The following is a 20,578-nucleotide window of genomic DNA, read 5'->3' as shown; positions in this document are numbered from 1 at the left end:
GAACCCCCTCTCCTTGCACACCCTGAAACAACGGTCTCTTGATTCTTAGGCAGGTCCAGACTTTTTCGCGGACTCCCTCCCGGCTAGCTGTGGCACACTAGCCCCCTTCGGGCTGTGTTCACACCGCCAACCCCAGTCCTCCTCCTCGGGTCTGACATCCGAAGCCCGAGCCTCAGCTCCCAGCCCCCGCCCGCCCCCGCGGGTGAGCAGACAAGCCTCTCGGGCTGGTGAGAGCTGGTCAGCACCGATCCTCTGTGCGGGAATCTCTCCACTCTGCCCTCCGCACCCCTGTGGCTGCGCTCTCCTCCGTGGCTCTGAAGCTCCACCCCAACCGCCGTCTCTGCCAGTGAAGGGGCTCCTAGTGTGTGGAAACCTTTCCTCCTTCACAGCTCCCTCCCAGAAGTGCAGGTCCCGTCCCTATTCTTTTGTCTCTGTTTTTTTCTTTTTTCTTTTGCCCTCTCCAGGTATTTGGGGAGTCTCTTGCCTTTTGGGAAGTCTGAGGTCTTCTGCCAGAGTTCAGTAGGTGTTCTGTAGGAGTTGTTCCACATGTAGATGTATTTCTGATATATGTGTGGGGAGGAAGGTGATCTCCACGTCTTACTCTTCCGCCATCTCGAAGGTCTCTTCTGTTGTTTTCTTCGTCTCTGTTTTCATTTGTTTCTGCTCTGATCTTTATGATTTCTTTCCTTCTGCTGACTTGGGTTTTGTTTGTTCTTCTTCCTCTAGTTGCTTTAGGTGTAAGGTTAGGTTGTTTGAGATTTTCCTCGTTCTCTGAGATAAGCTGTATCACTATAAACTTCCCTCTTAGAACCACTTTTGCTGCATTCCATAGGTTTTGGATCGTTGTATTTTTGTTTTCATTTGTCTGTAGGTATTTTTTTGATTTTCTCTTCAATCTCTTCAGTGATCCATTGGTTGTTTAGCAGCATAGTGTTTAGCCTCCACGTGTTTGTGTTTCTTGCAATCTTTTTTTCTTGTAGTTGATTTCTAGTCTCTAAAGTGTTGCGGTTGGAAAAGATGCTTGATATGATTTCAGTTGTCTTAAATTTACCAAGGCTTATTTTGTGGCCTAGCACGTAATCTATCCTGGAGAATTTTCCACGTGCACTTGAAAAGAATATGTATTCTGCTGCTTTAGGATGGAATGCTCTCTATATATATCAATTAAGTCCATTTGGTCTAAGGTGTTATTTAAGGCCTGTGTTTCCTTACTGATTTTCTGTCTGGATGATCTGTCCATTAATATTAGTGGGGTGTTAAAAGTCCCCCACTATTATTGTGTTACCATCGCTTTCTCCTTTTATGTCTCTTAATATTTGCCTTATATTTAGGTGCTCCCATATATATATACAATTATTATATCTTCTTGGATTGATCCCTTGATCATTATGTAGGGTCCCTCCTTGTAACTTGTAACAGTCTTTATTTTAAAGTCGATTTTGTCTGATAAGAGTATTACTACTCTGGCTTTCGTTTGATTTCCACTTGCATGGAATACCTTTTTCCACTCCCTCACTTTCAGTCTGTATGTGTCTCTAGATCTGAAGTGAGTCTCTTGTACGCAGAATATCAAGGGGTCTTGTTTTTGTGTCCATCAACCACTCTGTGTCTTTTAGTTGGAGCATTTACTCTGTTTACATTTAAGGTAATCATCAATATGTATGTTCTCATTGCCATTTTGTTGTTTTGGATTTGTTTGTGTAGGGTCTTTTTTCCCTTTCTTCTTTCATTCTCTCTCGTCATTTGATGACTAGCTTTACTGTTATGTTTGGTTTCCTTTTTCTTTTTTGAGTACATATCTATCATAGATTTTTGGTTTGCAGTTACCATGAGGTTTTGCATAGCAGTCTGTATGTACACATGATTGTTTTAAGTTGCTGATGTCTTAATTTCAAATGCATTTTGAAAACCCTGCATTTGTACTCTCCTCCCCTCACAATTACTGTTTTTGCTTGCGTTATCTTATGTCTCATTGCTTTGTGTATCCCTTAACTGCTTATTGTGGATACAGACAGTCTTACTACTTTTTTCTTTTAACCTCCCTACTAGCTTGGTGTGTGGAGATTTCCTACCTTCTCTGTATGTCTGCCTTTACTGGTGAGCTTTTTCATTTCATAATTTTCTTGTTTCTAGTTGTGGCCTTTTCCTTGTCACCTAGAGAAGTTCTTTTAACATCTGTTGTAAAGCTGGTTTGATGGTACTGAACTCTTTTGGCTTTTGATTTCCCCATCAAATCTGAATGAGGGCCTTCCTGGATAGATTATTCTTGGTTGTAGTTTTTCCCCTTTCATCACTTTAAATATATCATGCCCCTCCTTTTTGGCCAGTAGAGTTTCTGCTGAAAAATGGGCTGACAGCCTTATGGGAATTCCCTTGTATGCTATTTCTTGATTTTCTCTTGTTGTTTATAATATTCTCTCTTTATCTCTTTGTCACCTTATTTACAGTGTGTCTTGGTGTCTTACTCTTTGGGTTCATCCTGTATGGCACTCTCTGTGCTTCCTGGACTTGGGTGACTTTTTCCCTTCTCAGGTTAGGGATGTTTTCAGCTATTATGTCTTAACGTATGTTCTCAGGCCCTTTCTCTTATCTCCTTCTGGGGCCTCTATAATTCAAATATTAGTGTGTTTGATGTTGTCCCAGAGGTCTCTCAAACTGTCATTTCTTTTCATACTTTTTTTTCTTTTTTCTGTTCAGTGGCAGTGATTTCCACTACTCTGTCTTCCAGCTCACTGATTTGTTCTTCTGTACTATTGATTTCTTCCAGTATATTTTTCATTTGTTATCGTATTCTCCATCTGTTTGGTTATTCTTTGTTTTCTCTTTGCTAACAACTTCTAATTTCTCACTCTGTGCATTCTTTTCCCAAATTCTTTGATCATCTTTACAATTCTTATTCTGAACCCTTTCTTCGGTAGATTGCTTGTCTCCACATCACTTAGTTTTTCTTCTGAGTTTTTTTTATCTTGTTCCTTCATCTGGAACATATTCCTCTGCTACCTCATTTTGTCTAAGTTGCTATTTGTATTTTTATGTTTGTGGTAGGTTACTTACATTTCTCAACCTTGGAGAAGTAGCCCTCTGTAGGAGACATCTTGTGCGTCCCAGCAGTGCACTGTCCTCCCGTTACCTATATGTTCTAAGTGTTCCCCCTAAGAGGGCTGCATGGGTCCTTCTGTTATGGTGGGCTATGTGGGTGATCTGGTGGGCTTGGTTGGCCCCTAGCCCAGTTGGTTGCCAGGACCTGCCTTGTGTAGATGCTGCTGGCTGCTGTTTAGCAGGGCCTGGTCACGAGGCAGCTGGCTACAGAACCCTAAGGGGCCCTGAGGCTAGTGCTGGCTCAGTGATGGGTATAGGTAAAGAGTCACAAAGATTTGGGCCTGTCCATTGGAAACGGGCAGAGTTCACCCAATGGCAGGTGAACCCAGGTCCTGGAGTTAGTGCTGGACTACTGGCGGGGGTGGGGGGGGGGGCTCCTGGTTCCTCACACAGTTAAGTATGCTGTGCAGGGTATGCACTGGCCTGTTGGTGGACAGGGCTGGGGCCAGTTGGTCTCAGAGTACGGTCTAGCCTGCTGTGGGCAGGCTGGGTCTGCAGGATTGGGGTTTTCTTTTGTCTGCTCCTTGGTGGATAAGGCTGGTCAAGAGGCTGGTGCAGGCTTCCTGGAGAGAAGGCCTAGTGCCTGCCTGCTGGTGGTGGAGCTGGGTCTTGGCCCTCTGGTGGGCAGGGCCATGGCTGTAGGCTCAGGAAGTCTTCAAGCAGCCTGTCTGCTGATGGGTGGGGGCTATGTGCCCACCCAGTTAGTTGTTTGGCCTGAGGTGTCCCAGTACTGGAGCCTACAGGCTGTTGGGGCCAGGTCTTGGTGCTGATGAGCCAAGATGGCAAACACCAGCAGCAGTTCACATGGTAGAATGTTCCCAAATGTCTGCCACCAGTGTCTGTGTCCCCATGGCGAGCCACAGCCACCCCCCACCTCTCCAGGAGACTCTCCAAGACCAGCAGATTGGTCTGACCCAGGGTCCTCCTATCCAATTACTGCTTTTGCCCTGGTTCCTGGTATGTGTGAGATTTCATGTGTGCCCTTTAAGAATGAAGTCTCTGTTTTCCCCAGTCCTGTGGGGCTCCCAAAATTAAGCTCCTCTGCTCTTCGAAGCCAAATGCTCTGGGGGCTTGTCTTCCTAGTGCAGGACCCCCAGGCTGGGGAGCCTGAGGTAGGGCTCAGAACTCTCACTCCTGTGGGAGAACCTCTGTAATATAATTATTCTCCAGTTTGTGGGTCGCCCACCCAGGCGTGTGGGATTTGATTATATTCGTGAGTCCGTCCCTCCTACCCATCTCATTGTGGTTCCTTCTTTGTCTTTAGCTGTAGAAGATCTTTTTTGGTAGCTTCCATTCTTTTCCATTGGTGGTGGTTCTGCAGATAGTTGTGATTCTGGAGTGCTCCTGAGAGGAGGTGAGCTCAGGGTCTTTGTACTCTGCCATCTCGGCCACTCCCTCTACTGTAGTTTCTTGGTTTGTAGTTACCGTGGGGTTCATATATGTTGACCTATAACTATACTTACTTATTTTAAACAGGTAGTCCTTTTAAAGTTCATACGCATTCTAAAACATCTACATGGTTTACATCCTTCCCCCACACTGTTCTTTTTTTAAGATTTATTTTTTATTCATATTTTTATTTTGGGCTGTGTCGGGGCTTAGTTGCGGCACGTGGGATATTCATTGAGGCATGTGGGGTCTTTCGTGTGGTGCACGGGCTTCTCTCTACTTGCAGCATGCAGGTTTTCTCTCTCTAGACTTGGCGTGCCGGTTGCAGAGTGCATTGGCTCTGTCGTTGTGACGTGCAGGCTCCAGAGCAGGTGGGTTCTGCAGTTTGTGGCATGTGGGCTCCAGTTGAGGCGTGCAAGCTCAGTAGTTGTGGCGTGCGGGCTTAGTTGCACAGCAGCATGTGGGATCTTAATTCCCTGACCAGGGATCAAACCCGTATCTCCTGCATTGTAAGCAGATTTTTTACCACTGGACCACCAGGGAAGTCCCAACACTGTGTTTTTGACGCCATATTTTACATCTTCATTTTTATCTCTTTACTGATTATTGTAGTTATACTTGATTTTACAAGTTTTTGTCTTTTAATCTTTGTATTAGCTTATTTAAGTGGTTGATCCTCAGCCTGTAATATATATTTGCCTTCACTAGTGGGATTTTTCCTTTCTTATAGATACTTACTCTTGTTGTATAGCCTTTTCTTTCCCACTTAGAGAAGACCCTTTAACATTTCTTTTAGGGTTGCTTAGTATTGGTGAACTTTTTTAGTTTCTGCTTCTCTGGGAAGTGCTTTCTCTCTCCTTCTGTTCTAAATGGTAATGTTGCTGGGTAGAGTATCCTAGGTTGCAGGTTCTTCCCTTTCAGCACCTGAAATATATCATGCCATTCCCTTCTGCCCCCAGTTTCTGCAGAAAAAATCAGCTGACAGACAGCCTTATGGTGGTTCCCTTGTATATGACTCTTTTTCTCTTGCTGCCTTTAGATCTAACTTATTCCATTTCAATTATGATGTCTCGGCATCAGTCTATTTGTGTTCATCTTATTTGACATGCACTGCGCTTCCCATAACTGATGTTTCATTTTTCAGGCTTGTGACGTTTTCCGCCATAATTTTATTAAGTGCATTTTTGACCCCCTTCTATCTATCTCTCACTCCTCCTTCAGGGGTGTGACCTGTGTAATGTGAATGTTGCAAACACTTGATGTTATCTGAAAGTCCCTTTCAGGGTTTTTTTTGTTGCTCTGATTGGGTTATTTCCATCTTCACTTATCCATTCTTCTGTGTCACCTAATCTGCTGTTTATTCCTTCTGTTTTTCCTTTTGGTTATTGAATTATTAATTAATTTCTCATTTTTTAAAATAATTTTCTAGTTCCTTGTTAAAATTCTGTGTTCATCTCTTTCCTAATTCAGTTAGCATTCTTTTTTTATTATTGGTTATCTGTATTGTACACATCAGTGTATACGTGTCCATCCCAATCTCCCAGTTCATCATGCCACCACCACACCCACCCCGCTTTCCCCCCTTGGTGTCCATAAGTTTATTCTCTACGTCTGTGTCTCTATTTCTGCCCTGCAAACCGGTTCATCTGTACCATTTTTCTAGACTCCACATATATGCGTTCATATACAGTATTTGTTTTGCTTTTTCTGACTTATTTACTTCACTCTGTATGACAGTCTCTAGGTCCATCCACGTCTCTACAAATAACCCAATTTCGTTCCTTTTTAGGGCTGAGTAATATTCCACTGTATATACATACCACATCTTCCTAGTCCATTTGCCATCAACGGGCAGTTAAGTTGCTTCCGTGACCCAACTATTGTAAATACTGCTGCAGTGAATATTGGGGTGCATGTGTCTTTTTGAATTATGGTCTTCTCTGGGTATATGCCCGGTAGTGGGATTGCTGTGTCGTACGGTAGTTCTATTTTTAGCTTTTTGAGGAACCCGCCATACTGTTCTCCATAGTGGCTGTATCAATTTACATTCCCACCAACAGTGCAAGAGGGTTCCCTTTTCTCCACACCCTCTCCAGCATTTGTTGTTTGTAGATTTTCTGATGATGCCCATTCTAACTGGTGTGAGGTAATACCTCACTGTAGTTTTGATTTACATTTACTCTAATAATTAGTGGCGTTGAGCAGCTTTTCACGTGCCTCTTGGCCAGCTGTATGTCTTCCTTGGAGAAAACTCTATTTAGGTCTTCTGCCCATTTTTGGGTTGGGGATGTTTTTTAATATTGAGCTTCATGAGCTGTGTATATATTTTGGAGGTTAATGCTTTGTCCGTTGATTCGTTTGCAGATGTTTTCTCCTGTTCTTAGGGCTGTCTTTTTCTCTTCTTTATAATTTCCTTTGCTGTGGAAAATATTTTAAGCTTCATGAGGTCCCATTTGTTTATTTTTGGTTTTATATCCATTACTCTCGGAGGCGGGTCAGAAAAGATCTTGCGGGCTTCCCTGATGGCCTAGTGCTTGAGAGTCCGCCTGCCGATGCAGGGGCACGGGTTCGTGCCCCGGTCCGGAAGGATCCCACATGCCGCAGAGCAGCTGCACCCGTGAGCCATGGCCGCTGAGCCTGTGCTCCGCAACGGGAGAGGCCACAACAGCGAGAGGCCCGCGTACCGCAAAAAAAAAAAAAAAAAAAAAAAAAAAATCTGAAGAGATCTGCAACAAGAGACTTCATCGGTAATAGGAAAAACCTCCCCAAAAGAAAAGGATGGCTTTACTGGTGAATGGTACCAAACCCTGAAAGAAGAATTAACACCAGTCCTTCTCAAACTCTTCCAGAAAATATCAGAGAAGGGAACACACCCGAACTCGTTCTATGAACCCAGCATTACCCTGAGACCAAAGCCAGACAGAGGCTCCTTAAGAGAATTATAGACTAATAACCCTTATGGACACTGATGCAAAAATCCTCAACAAACTACTAGGAGATGGAATCCAACCTCAGAGTAGAAGGATTTCTCACCATCGCCAGGTGGGATTTGTCCCAGCACTGCAAGGGTGATTCAACATCTAGTATCAGGCTTCCCTGGTGGCGCAGTGGTTAAGAATCCGCCTGCCAATGCGGGGGACGCGGGTTCGAGCCCTGGCCCGGAAAGATCCCACATGCCGCGGAGCAACTAAGCCCGTGCGCCACAACTACTGAGCCTGCGCTCTAGAGCCCGCGAGCCACAGCTACTGAGCCCACGTGCCACAACTACTGAAGCCCACACGCCTAGAGCCCGTGCTCCGCAACAAAGAGTAGCCCCCGCTTGCCACAACCAGGGAAGAGGAACAGCAGCAACGAAGTGCAGCAGCGAAGACCCAACGCAGCCAAAAATAAATATTTTAAAAAAGCTAGTATCCGTTGTTGTAATATACAACTTTAATAGACAAAGGAGAAAAAACACAGGTTCATCTCAACTGATGCAAAAAAAGTATTTGACAAAATTCAACACCATTTCACGATAAAAACACACAGCAAACTAAGACTAGAAGGGAACTTCCTCAGCACGACAAAGGACATTGCTGAAAACCCACAGATGACATCGTACTCACTGGTGAAAGAAAGATGAAAACGTTCCCCCTGAGATCAGAAACAAGACAAGGATGCCCACTTTCACCACTGCTATTCAACACTGTACTGGATGTTCTAGCCAGAGCAATCAGGCAAGAAAAGAGAAAAGATAGATATTCAAATTGGAAAAGCAGAAGTAAAACTATCTCTATCACAGACAACACGATTCTGTATACGAAAAGTCCCAAAGATACACAAAGTAAGTACTAGAGCTAATAAATTAATCCAGCAAAGTTTCAAGAGAAAAGATCACCACACAAAGGCAATCGTGCCCCTCTACACCAGCAATGACAATCCAAAAAGGAAACTGGGAAACTATGTAAATACATATCTACAAATATACAGCGGCATCCAAAAGAATAAAATACCTAAGAGTAAATTTAGACAAGGAAACCGAAAAGGAGAAACATCAAAAACTAGTGAAAATTACATAAAACACTGCTGAAAGAAATTAAAGACAAATAAAAGGAAAGTGTTCATGGACTGGAAGCCTTAATATGGTTAAATAGCAAAACTACCTAAAGCCATCTACAGATTCAGTGCAGTCCCTATCAAAATTCCAATGGCCTTTGCTTTTTTTGAAAAGCCAGTCCTTAAATTCTTCAATTTCATGATGTTCAAAGAGAATAAGTACAACCCCCATAGCTGTGTTGTCACTTTAATATACAGACAATATTCCAAAGTTCAAAAATATCTATCTTAGCGGAAGTTACTGGTCATTAGTTAATAAACAGCACTTCAAAACTTCTTGCAAGTTGATGAAATAATTTTTATTTTAGAAAGTGTTTAAAGTTTACACCTTTACTCTTTCCCCACGATTTTATTTTGTCTATTGGAAGCTGTGTGTAGGCGTCCTGTCCTGAGGGAACTTGGAATGTTTCAGCCACGCTGCGCAGCATGCTGGATGTCTCAGTTCCCCAACCAGGGATTGAACCCACACCCCCTGCAGTGGAAGCACAGAGTCTTAACCACTGGACCACTGGGGAAGTCCCCATAAACGTTTTTTATTAATGCCGTAATGCATTCAACCTGTATCTATCTATCAGAGTAAGTTTGTCAAGTAATACAATGAAATAATTGTAAGATGAAATGTTTGCTTGTGAAACTGCATAAAAGCTAGACTACTACTTTGGGAAAAAAAAACTTTTATGAATGGTCCTTAGTCTTAAGATTTACTATTTCCCAAAATCATACAAGAGTTTCTAACTAGAAATGTTTGAAAAAACAGTAACAAAAAGCTCAAAGCCAACCTGAAATCAGCTCCAGGTGGGGATGACCGGGGTGGGGACAGAGGCGCTCTGAGTGGAGAGGAAGCTGTTTCTGTAACTTGATCTGGCTGCTCTAGAGTGCGTGTTTTATCTCCAAAGAAGGACTCATTTCAGACAGGAATCTCTTTTATTTTCCCAGAACCAGAATGCTTAGTGCTATCCCTACTTTCATACTTGGAATTTCTGAAGCTTTCCCGAGCCTGGGATGCAAAGCTCTTTCATCCACCTTCCCGTTGTGATCAGAGTAGCAAAAGTGAGTGCTAAGACCAAGGTTTTTCCCTCTCCTAAATACTTTCTCTTCTAGAGAACAGTTCTATCATAAAATGCCAAAACTAGAAGAGAAAAATGTGAAAGGGAAAAACCTACAAAAATATCCTAAAATGTCAAATACAATCATTTCTAAATATAATAAGCCATAATCACAGCCTGACCTGTTCTTATTCCTGTGCTGCTAATATGACTCTCACAAAGTCTCCGGGACGAAGTCTTCCGGGTGTGATTTCCACGGCGCCGTGAGGCACGGTCGTAGAACGCTCACGTGCACAATGAACTACGACAGCTCTTGGTCCGCTCGCAGCACTCGCGATCTGCTAAGGTCTTGATTCCGTGCTTGCACGAGTCTGCCCTTCTACATCCATTTTAACCCTGACCTAATCTCTGATTATGGCCTAGTCATTCACCCATGCGAGCATTCACTTCTTCATCACGACCTTGATTAAACTCGCGATACAACTCTGGTGCTTTGGGATGATGAGCCAGCCCACTGATTGCTTGGATCAAAGTTTAGGACACTCTCTCCACACGCATGCCCTTCCTCTGCTGACTCCCCGGGACCTCACATCCAGGGCTCCCACCCTTCCCAAGTTCTGCCAAGGATGTTGGGGTCTGTTGCCTGGTCAATCAAGCACTTCACCTGGGCCTCTTCTGAAAGTCCACTGCCTGGCTCCTGGGCACGAATGTTGTGATCTCTGCTTCCTTGTGCTACAGCGACGTAATGCTCAAAGGCAGGCACCTTCTCATGGCCCAGAAGTAACTCATCACTGGAAAAAATATTAAACAAACATGAAGACACAAACCACTCATTATTTTTCCTGTCCAAACCAGACGCTCCCTCTCACCATGCAGAATATTTTCTGTTGCTCATAACCTTAAAGCCAAGAGATTCTATCTGCAGGAAATCAGAACATGATGGGTGCTGGGAACGCCTGTCTTCACGTGTTTGTGTGGACTCACTTTTACTTCGCTTGGGTTAGTACCCAGAATGGAATGCAGGGTGCTGCGGTACCCCCCCCGGTTTAACTCTTTGAGGAACTGCCACACCTCCCCACAGTGGCTGCACCATTTTAGCTTCCCAGCAGAAACATCCGAGGGCTCCGACTTCTCCAGCCCTCACCAGCAACTCGCTATATTCCATTTTTTGATTCCAACAATCCCAGTGGGTGTGAAGTGGAATCCCATTTGCATTTATCTGATGACTAATGATGGTCAGCATCTTTCCATGTGCTTATTGGCCATTTGCGTATCTTCTTTAGAGCAATGTCTGTTCAGGTACTTTGGTCATTTTTTAATTGGGTGGTCTTATAAGAGTTTTTTATGTATTCTATACCCAAGTCCCTTAGCAGGTGTATGACTTTCAAATGTTTTCTCCCATTCTGTGGGCTGTATTTTTACTTTCCTGATGGTAAGCACAAAAGTTTTCAATTTTGATGAATTTATCTGTTTTTTCTTTTCCTTGTTTGTGCTTTTACTGTTATACTTAAGAGTGCCAAATTGTCACTGCCAAATCCCAGGTCCTAAAGATTTACCCCTGTGTTTCTTCCTAAGTATTTTACGGTTTTAGCTCTTACAGTTAGGTCTTTGATCCTCTTTGAATTAACTTTGTATGTGGTGGGAGGTGGGGGTTCCACCTTCATTCCTTTGCCATTTGTTGGAAAGACCACTGAATGGTCTTGGCACCTTTGTCAAAAAACAACTGACCACAGACAGCCTTTTACTGTTAATGGGAAATTCCAACTTTTTTTTCCTTCTTGTCAATCATTTCTACAAATTCCTGTTTGTTTTAGACCTCAACCAGAAAAATGTGAAAGCTAAGTTAAAGGTAACCCGATTTGCACACTTGTTAATGAGCCGCCACTGTGCTCTCCGCACCTTGGGGCTATGCCGCCAGGGTCCCATTTGTCCTGAAAAAGGACAAGAGCAAGTTTAAAACCTAAATCTCCCTCGGGCAGGTAAAGATATTCATGCAACAGTCTAGGAATGCGGTGCACGGGCCCCAGGCAGACTGGGAGGGGCTCCAGAGTTAGTACCTCGCAGGGCGGTGGAGAGGCCGGCTTCCTCAGGCCGTGGCCCTCCATCTGTCAGTGCCAACACTACAGGCCGAGGATAAACTATGGTGTTCAGTGATGCTTCCGGAAACGCCAGCGTGTTGGCGTGTGTTTGTTTCTTCCACAAATAACGTCTTACCAGGTAATAACTGCTGGATTGGCACCTGCTAACTTTCTCTTAGCGTGATGTATCTTCTGCCGGGGATACCAGTTTTTTTCAGTTACATTTATTTCTTGAATCCATGATCCTCCTTTTCTTAGCATTTTCTGTTCAAAATTCTAAAGGAAAGGAACATGATTTTTTTTCTCTGCTTAGCAGTACACATGATCACATTCACACAGATTCAACAAGTAATGATCTTAAAATAAACAGAAACTCTAACTGGGGAAGGTGCTGCAGCTTTTTATGCGAACTCTCACGGCAGCACAAATAACAGTGACCACGACCGTGAGGGTCTTACCCTTAGGCTTAAAGTATCCCTCCCTGTGGAGGGTGCCACTGCTATGCTCCCTTTTGGGGGGCAGTATTGTGAAGAACCCTTGAGATTTAAGAAAGCACTATCTGTCTTTATGATCAAGGAAGACCTTGTGTGGAACAGATTTTAAACTAAAACTTGTCTCCGAGAAACCGAACCCACCATCACCAAAGGGTTAAAAATACTCTCGTCCGTTTCTTCCAAATAAAAGGAAGGTCTCATCTGATTTTCAAGCCAAGCCAAATGATCCCAAGTGTTCATTCTGAGAAAGTGCTGTACAAAACAGTATTTTAGTAATAAACACATGACACATTCCCACCAGGTAACGGGAGATGCGGGTCAATCACAGGCACGCTGTAACAAAGGCACAAAGTGCCAAGAGACCACCGCACCTTCCAGTCAAAGGACGGCTCCTTCACAAACACGTCCATGGCGGTGGTGAGCAGGTCTGGGCGCGAGCGGAAAGCCCTCAGCGCACACACCATGGTGCTGCCCACGAGCCCCGTTTCTTTCAGTGGCAGCATCAGGGTGATAAACTGGCGAGTCAGACGGAAAGGCATCAGCTCAGGGACCGGCAGAAACTACAGAGAAGAGGACGCGTGAGAAGCAGTGGACGCGAGGGAGGCCCTTCCATGGCTGTCGCTCACGCGTGGGGAGCACACCCGCTCCTGCCACACGGATGTGAAGTCACTGTGCCCAAGAGCAATGACACGGCCACGGAGGCGGAGACTCGGAGCTTCGTGTCAGGGAGGGTGTGCCCCACATCCAGGCGGGATGTTTTCATGACGGGGCTTCAGAGAACCTCCTGCCTTTTTACAGAAGCACGTTTCTCTTAGCTCCGATTATCTAATTAATCTATGAGCACACCTTCCACAACCTGTCTGCACAAGGCTGAAACACAGCTGAGATTCTCCCTTTCCGCAAAAATGACAACTTCAGCGACCATGCAGACCGACCGTTTCCAGAAGGGTCGCAAAGCCCAAGGGCAACTCCAGCCCAGAGCAGAGAGGGCACACTCACCTGGGTGGCTGATCCGAAAGCGTGTCCAAAGTCGATCCCAATCACGCCGCCCGTCTCCAAGCTCACCATGAAGTTGTTCAGATGCCTGTCTCCGATGCCCAAGATCCAGTGGCTTATGCACAGGAGCGCGTGGGAGCTGGCAAAGTGGTTGCGGAGAGCCAGGAAGGCCTCGGGGCCGGTGCTCATCTTCAGGAAGGCCCGCCTGCAGGGGGACAGTCGTGTGGCCTCTGCCCTCTGCCCTCTGCCCCCGCCCCCCAGCCCCCGTGAGCAAAGTCGGGAATGCTCTTACTTTAAGAGATCGGCCGGCACTTTACTTTCTCTTTTTCTAAAAGATGTGACCGCTTCAGTGCGACTAGCTCCCCTGTGATTTAATAATAGGAAATGTCTGATTAGAACTTCTCGTGACTTGAAATTTAAAACTCTTTGTTATATTGAAGCTCGAATATCAGATAACTAGATTTTGATGATCGGAGGCAAAACTTTCTAAGAAACAGAAGTGAATACGCAACTCTGAGAAGAATGAACTGGTCGGTGCAACACATACTTGAACATGAGCGCGTAGGCCCCGGGGTCACACCTTCCCGACATCCTCCTCAGCCAGTCTTTATACTCAGACGCTGGTGCCCGGGGGTCACTAACAAGTAGGGAAAGAGAATCAGCATTAGGAAGATGTCTAGGGTTGCTCATTTCAGAGGCAAACATCACCAGGAATTCACTGAAAAGTAGTGAAGAATCAGGGAAAATAAACGTGACTTTAATCATATTTAATATTAACAGTGAACTGCTGCTACCCTGGCTCTAGGATTTCCACACACCATTACCCATTCTTAATCACTCCTCAAGGACCATGGCTATCTCCTGTGCAAAAGTTCAGGCGCAGAACCACCAGATACATTAAATGTCCCACTTCACACACAGAAACAAGATGAGCTGACGACGCAGGCGTATGGTCCCACGCGCCTGACCCTGGGCGGGACCCCTCGCAGCAGGACAGCACCACGTGCAACTCGTTTAAAGCAGGTAAGTCACTAAAGAAACAGAATGACCACAAGCTACTTGTTGAAGACAGCCTGTCTGCTTTTGTCATTAAACACTGCCACGCTTTTTTTTTTTTTAAACCGTTTCCAGTATGCAGACACAGACAAAATCCACAGTAAGTGCCAAAAAGTATCTTCTTAAACGATGATGGATTTCAATTGAATTTGAAAAGCTCGTTTTCAATAATGCTTCACAGGCAAAAGGCAGTGTGGGGACAGGTGGAAACACTGTTACTTGTATGTTTAGCCACTTTTGCGTTTGCATCAAACGTTTTAACAAGTTTTCCTTAAAAAAAAAAAATAAAATTATAATAATCACTAAAGATAGAACAACTTCACAACATGTTACTTAGTAGTTAAATCCCTTAAGGTGAATCTTTTCTGAGTTGCTACCAGGTTAATTTCACAAAGAGACCACTCCATTTCCATCTAAATTCTCTCCTAGTTTCAACCCGATAAAAGTCTTTAGGTTGGAAAACTGCAACATGTAAACTAAGAAAAAAACAGCAATGATCTTAGGAATGGGGGCTGGAAGTGCCTTGTTTTAAAAAGGTAGTGGGAAGTAATGTATACAATTCCATATGTGAAAAGCACTTTATACTCCTTGGACACCTGTGTTTACCGGATGCCTCTCACACTCTCCCATCTTACAAGCGGGGGGCGGGGGCCGTGGGAACCGGGAAGGTCACCTGTACGAGTGGCTCGGGCCCCCTGTGCGTCAGCGCAAGCACAAGCGAGAGGGGGACTCCTGGCCCTGGGGTGCCGTTCCTGCAGGGGCAGCAGGAACGACTTCAGGCAAAAGACTCGAATGAATGGAATTAAAAGTGGGTAACACTGCCCTAGGTAGCCACCATCACCAGGAATAAGCGGGTGACCGAGGAGAACACCGCTCGCACGCAGGCACTCTCAGGAAGAAGCAGGAGTCCAGGGAGGAGGACTGGGCCCTGAGGCTCCAGATGACCGTCTCCTCGCCCGCCAGCCGCAAGCTGGTCCCCCAAACGTGCCAACCCCTGCTTCAAAATGGCTGTAAGCCATGCTGTCCTTATTTTTCTTTACAGAAACAAGGAACAAATTTATTTTAAACTTCCTGATTGAAAAATAACATGTTCATCATAGGAAACCTGGGAAATAAAAAAGGATAAAGAAAAATAGAAAGCACCTGTATCATGACCTGGAACTCCTTACCCACCTGCACCCCCTACATGCTGGGGTAGCCTCACCTCTCCAGCCTCAGCTGCCTCGTCTGTACAGAGGTGACAACAATACTCACCTTGTTGGTTTTTGTAAGAAATGAATGACTTCATACACATTAAGAACTGAGAATAGTGCCACAGAAAATGTATAATTAAATGTTAGCTGCTAACCTTACTGTTGTATTTTCTTCAAAGAGTCTTCTTTTCTTCCCCAAACTTAATCCTTTTTAAAAAATTGTGATAAAACATATGCAACTACGGTTTAGAACCCTGGACTCCATTTCCTTTGTTCACCCATCGAGAGGCAGATTAAAGTACAGGCCAGGCTGCGGCCAAAGGCGCCAATGAAAGGGCCTGAAAATTCAGGTCCCTGGAGGCGGGGTGGAGGAGCCCTGCCGGGGGAGGTGCCCTGTGGGCTGGGGTGGCCGGGCAGGGCCGGGGCAGGGCCCTGGGACTCCAGGTCACCTGGTGTAGGCCGCCTTCTCCTCCGGTGACATGCTGCTCAGGAGGAGTTCCTTCAAGGTGCAGGTGCTTTCGATCCATTCGATTAGCCCCAACCTGAAAGGAGAGAACAGTCATGAGCACCCCTGCCCTCGCTTCTCCAGAGCACAGTTCTTCCCTCACTTTCTCCACGAGGATGAACATCACGGGCTGAGCAGCGTCTGTGCTGTTGGCCTCTGTCCCGTGACACCTAGAACCCGAACCGTCACGGGATCCCCCCGCCCTTCCCGACAAAACCAAGCAGCCGCCTCCGGTCCTGTGACCCCCGCGCCCCCATCGCCCGCAGGGGGCTCCACGCACCTGGAGGTCATCGGCACCACGCGGTAGGTCGTCACCTGCAGGCCCCTCTGGCCACAGGCAGCGTCGCGGGCGAGCACCCCGTTCATGACCTGGAGCAGCTGGCGGATGCGCTGGTCCTGCCGCAGGTCCTCCCCGCCCTTCGCCAGGAAGGGGTACTCCCGCTCGTCGTGCCCGCGGATCACGATGCGCATAGGTCTCCTGAGCGAGGCCATCACTTTCACCTTTAAAGGGCAAACGAAACAGCATTTTCAGGCGCGGCTGAGAGACCGAGGTGGGCCCGGGTCCCATCACCAGAGGGGAGGCGAGGCCTGGGGCACGCGCGCCAGGGACACAGGCGGGCCACACAGCAAAGGACAAGCGAGGGCGCCGAGTCTCCTGGTCCCTGTTCCCGCCCGGCTGCAGCGCCAAGAGGTGCCAGGTTCCCGGTGACAAGTTAAGTGCTTATAAACATGCGTCCTCGGGAACAGGCCACACACGACATGTCCACTTGCTACAGGCACTTAAGACTCGTACGTTTGTAACAGACACACACACACACAGAGTTTATTCTTCGAGTTTACTAGGTCCTTAAACATGACTGATGTTGAAAGACTGGAAACATTGTATTAAGGTCAGTACATTCCCATCAGAAAACTTGTAACACGACCCTCAGAGAACCCCGTGCGCTTGAGACCGACATGGGGAGTGGGCTGTCTCCCCTGGAACCTGAGGAGCTGACGCCCAGCACCTACCCGCTCGTCGAAGCCGGCGATGCGGGCGTGGTACTCGGGCACCGGCTTCCCTCTGCCGTCGTACTGACCTGGGACAAACCACAGAAGCCTGACTCAGAGGCTGCACCCTGCACTTAGAACACACCCACTGGTCTAACAGGAGGGAAGTTTTAACTCGAAGTTTTCACTGGATGTATTTTTTTTAATGCTGCCATTTCTCAGTTTAACAGGCTAGTGGACGCCACTTCCCATCCCGGTGGAGCAGACAAAGGCAAACAGGGACGGCAGCGCCCCGGGCAAGCACCCGTGCTGTTTCCAGCAGAGTCAAGCTGCATGTCAGGAGGCTCCGTTTTCGGGTGGTTTTCTTGAAACTCATGGTATGTGATGCACCGCTGTTACTAATAACAAAGGAAAATGTCACTCCAAATCCCTTTCTCCCCACTGGAATAAGGACCTAAGCGACCACAGTGAAACACTTGGTCTGGCAAATTCCACAGTGAAGACAGGGCGGGTCCTCAGTGCCACTCTAGCGTCCCTCCTGCCGGCACGTCGTGTGCCATCATCTCTCCGCTTCAGGTGGGACCAGCACACACCCCACAAAGCAGTGTGCGGGCCGACCACGTTTGACTGCACTTCTCAGATGCTGCAGCTCTTACAAATGGAAGGTTTCTGGCAACCCTGAGTCGTCAGGAGACGGTTAGCATTTTTTTTTAGCAATAAAGTGTTTTTTTAATTCAGGTACGTACATTGCTTTTTAGACACGATGCTACTGCATGTTAACAGACTACAGTATACTGTAAACATAACTTTTATGTGCGCTGGGAAACCACCTGCTTTAATTTGTTTAGCTGCAGTGGTCTGGAACCGAACCCGCAGCATCTATGAGGTTGCCTGTATTTTATTTCTGGAGAAAAGTTATTCAGGGGCAATGCGCGGGTAGGTTCAGAGGACATTACCAGCTACCGTTATTAGGAGGTGGACGTCTGAGCACTTGTCTTAACCAGGAATATGACTAGACATTTAGCAAGCACACTATTCATAGTAATTATAGATTTTCCTAATGATGAAAAATATGTGGAATTCAAAATTCTTTTTTAAAAAAGGAAACTGTCAAGATCCCGATTTCACCATCGGAGAATCAAAAGTCTCCGCTCCAGCACGATTCTCCTCAAAGCACCCTCTGCCTTCCCACCCCCCGCCCGCCCCCGAGGTCAACTCACCAGGAACCTCGAGCTCATCCCTCAGGAATTCCGCCCTGAAGCCGCTCATCCAGGGCGAGCATTCCTTCAGGCTCCCAGGCGCCTTCCAGCCCCTGCTCATCCTCCTGAGCAGCGAGCTGCTGATGGTGCAGAAGTCCTGGAGCTTCATGCCAAGGAGCTCAGAGCCTCCTCTCCCAAAGTGTTTATCAAATTCTTTCCCAAAAGCCTGAAATTAATGATAATTTACCTTGAATATTAATGTTTAGTTGAACTTCTGAAAAAAGTTCTAGGCTCACGAATCTTTATAATTAAACAGGCGCTCAAGTTGTATTGGTTTCTTTCTGTGCTTTTAATCGATAGTTTCACTCTCCTTCAATGTTTCAACACGCTTAAAGCACAGTAGCCTGCCTTTTGTTTTAGTCTTTGTGCACCTTGGAGAAGATGGAAAGGATGACAGTCAGCGATGACTTCTGGGCATAAATTCTTAATAAGGGCTTTAAACACTTGGGAAAATCCTTTAATCTCTGTGTCTGTTGTACAGGTGCTGATCTGCACCATCATGACAACGGGAGTAATTAGGAACCAAGTACAAAATAAAGGACATAATTCAATAGAAGTGAACAGCCCAGGGACTGCCCCGGTGGCGCGGTGGTTAAGAATCCACCTGCCAATGCAGGGGACACGGGTTCGAGCCCCGGTCTGGGAAGATCCCACAGGCCGCAGAGCAACTAAGCCCGTGCGCCACAACTACCGAGCCTGCGCTCTAGAGCCTGTGCTCCACAGCAAGAGAAGCCACTGCAATGAGAACCCTGCGCACCGCAACGAAGAGTAGCCCCCCTCCCCCGCTCGCCACAACTCGAGAAAGCCCGCACGCAGCAACTAAGACCCAAACACAGCCAAAAATAAATAAACAAATAAATTCTTAAAAAATGAACAGCCCAAAGTTCTTCCTCGGAGCAAAGAGAAAAACATAAGAAAAAAACACTCTCCCTTAGTGAGGGTCTTTCAAGCCATTATTTTGGATCAAGAACCAGTATAAATAGCATGTGGGTAAGCTGTATTTCTAGAAGTGATTATTATAAGTTCCCTATCTTGAAATATATCAAATCATTCTTTGTATTCGTTTCTACGCAAATGTTTATTTAAATTCTAATCCTGATATCAAAATTAAAAAACAAAACTCAAAAGAGTGTTACTAACGGTGACCTAACAGTTGTCAAGATTCACCTGATCATCTTTAATTAGAAATGTTTTCCCAAATGTAGAACTAACCCCACATCATGAACCTGGTATAAATGAAATATAAACTCTGTTTTAGACAATCCACTACAGGAAAATTAACATATATAAAACACAGTTCTTCCTTGATCTATAAATGGACTAAAAGTATAGAAACAATCTGCAATCCTTAGAATGCAGGGAAAGATCAATCCGCATTTCCCAGCATACATAACCAGCACCAATACTGATCCAAATGGCATAATGCCCCTAAGGGCCCCATAGAGTCAAACCTGAGGCACTTCTGTTTTAGTGGATTACTATTTTAATTAACCGACGCAAATTATGTGCTGATTTGGTACGAAGCAGAAAGTTCCGGATGGACTGTCCCAGGTACTAGGAAGCAAGCTCCGGACAAACCACGGGCTGCAGCTGCGAGGAGGTTTCTGCGGGGCTCGGCCCTGCTGGGCGGTGGGCTGAGCTTGGCTCGGGCAAAGCCCGCCCGGCTGCGGTTTCCAGGGCAGGGCCGACAGGCAGGCCCCCACCCCCCCTCCGCGGGAAGCTCACGGCGAGCCCTCTGCCGCCCTCTTGGTCGGCCCTGGGCCGGCCACGTGCTTAGCACAAGCGGTGTGGCTCAGAACAAGGCCTGGCGAGCCCCAGACCCTGGCCGATTTCGCACGTCAACCCTGTCGAGGCCGCCATCCCTGCTGCCCGCCCGCCGCCCGCCGGGGCTGCTCCTGCGCTGTGACGGCAGAGGCTGGTGCGGCCCCAGCCGGGGACAGGGCAGACGCAAGCGCCTTCCCACCAACGGTTCCCGCTGTGGCCGCGGGCCCGCCACCCTTCGGTACCTTCTCGGGACATGGGTTTCCCGCCAGGGACCTGCAGTCACTGGGCAGCAGTGCTGTGAGGCCGACCTGATAGGACATGGGGTCGAACACGCGTCATAAAACGCAGTACGTGCCGAGGTTTAGGGTTTTACTGTCACTTGAGACACAGCCCAGGACACATTAGGCAGCAGGTAGTCCTGTCTGTTCCCACATTCAGACCGTTAACGGAAGCTCCCCGAAGCAGGGACGACTCCCCCAGCCCTCCCTGTGGAGGTCAGAACTGTCCCCGCCGGCGCATCCAGACAGCGACGCCAGCGGTGGGCTCCGCGGGCAGAGGTGAGTGCGGTCAGCCCTGCCCCCGAGTCTGACTCAGGAGGGCGCCCCGGAGCCACC

At 46.7% G+C, this 20,578-nt stretch overlaps 1 protein-coding gene across 1 annotated transcript in view; it reads right to left on the bottom strand.

The window, feature by feature from the left end:
- Positions 1-948: 948 nt before the first annotated feature.
- The window catches only part of PRKDC (protein kinase, DNA-activated, catalytic subunit), a 164,736-nt gene continuing 145,106 nt past the window's right edge, over positions 949-20,578 (bottom strand). Inside the window, exons 77-86 of the mRNA XM_024127082.2 lie at positions 18,162-18,366; positions 16,963-17,030; positions 16,232-16,452; positions 15,896-15,988; positions 13,745-13,834; positions 13,490-13,561; positions 13,201-13,402; positions 12,573-12,761; positions 11,844-11,983; positions 949-10,420 (exon numbers count right to left, since the gene is read on the bottom strand). Of these exons, the coding sequence (XP_023982850.1) occupies positions 10,216-10,420; positions 11,844-11,983; positions 12,573-12,761; positions 13,201-13,402; positions 13,490-13,561; positions 13,745-13,834; positions 15,896-15,988; positions 16,232-16,452; positions 16,963-17,030; positions 18,162-18,366 (1,485 nt within the window). The 3' untranslated portion in view covers positions 949-10,215. The remainder of the gene's footprint in view (positions 10,421-11,843; positions 11,984-12,572; positions 12,762-13,200; positions 13,403-13,489; positions 13,562-13,744; positions 13,835-15,895; positions 15,989-16,231; positions 16,453-16,962; positions 17,031-18,161; positions 18,367-20,578) is intronic.

Source organism: Physeter macrocephalus, chromosome 15, assembly GCF_002837175.3.
Source record: "Physeter macrocephalus isolate SW-GA chromosome 15, ASM283717v5, whole genome shotgun sequence".
In the NCBI taxonomy this organism is placed as follows: domain Eukaryota; kingdom Metazoa; phylum Chordata; class Mammalia; order Artiodactyla; family Physeteridae; genus Physeter; species Physeter macrocephalus.
The sequence above is the reverse complement of the archived record's forward strand: the minus strand, read 5'-3'. Positions and strand labels throughout refer to the sequence as shown.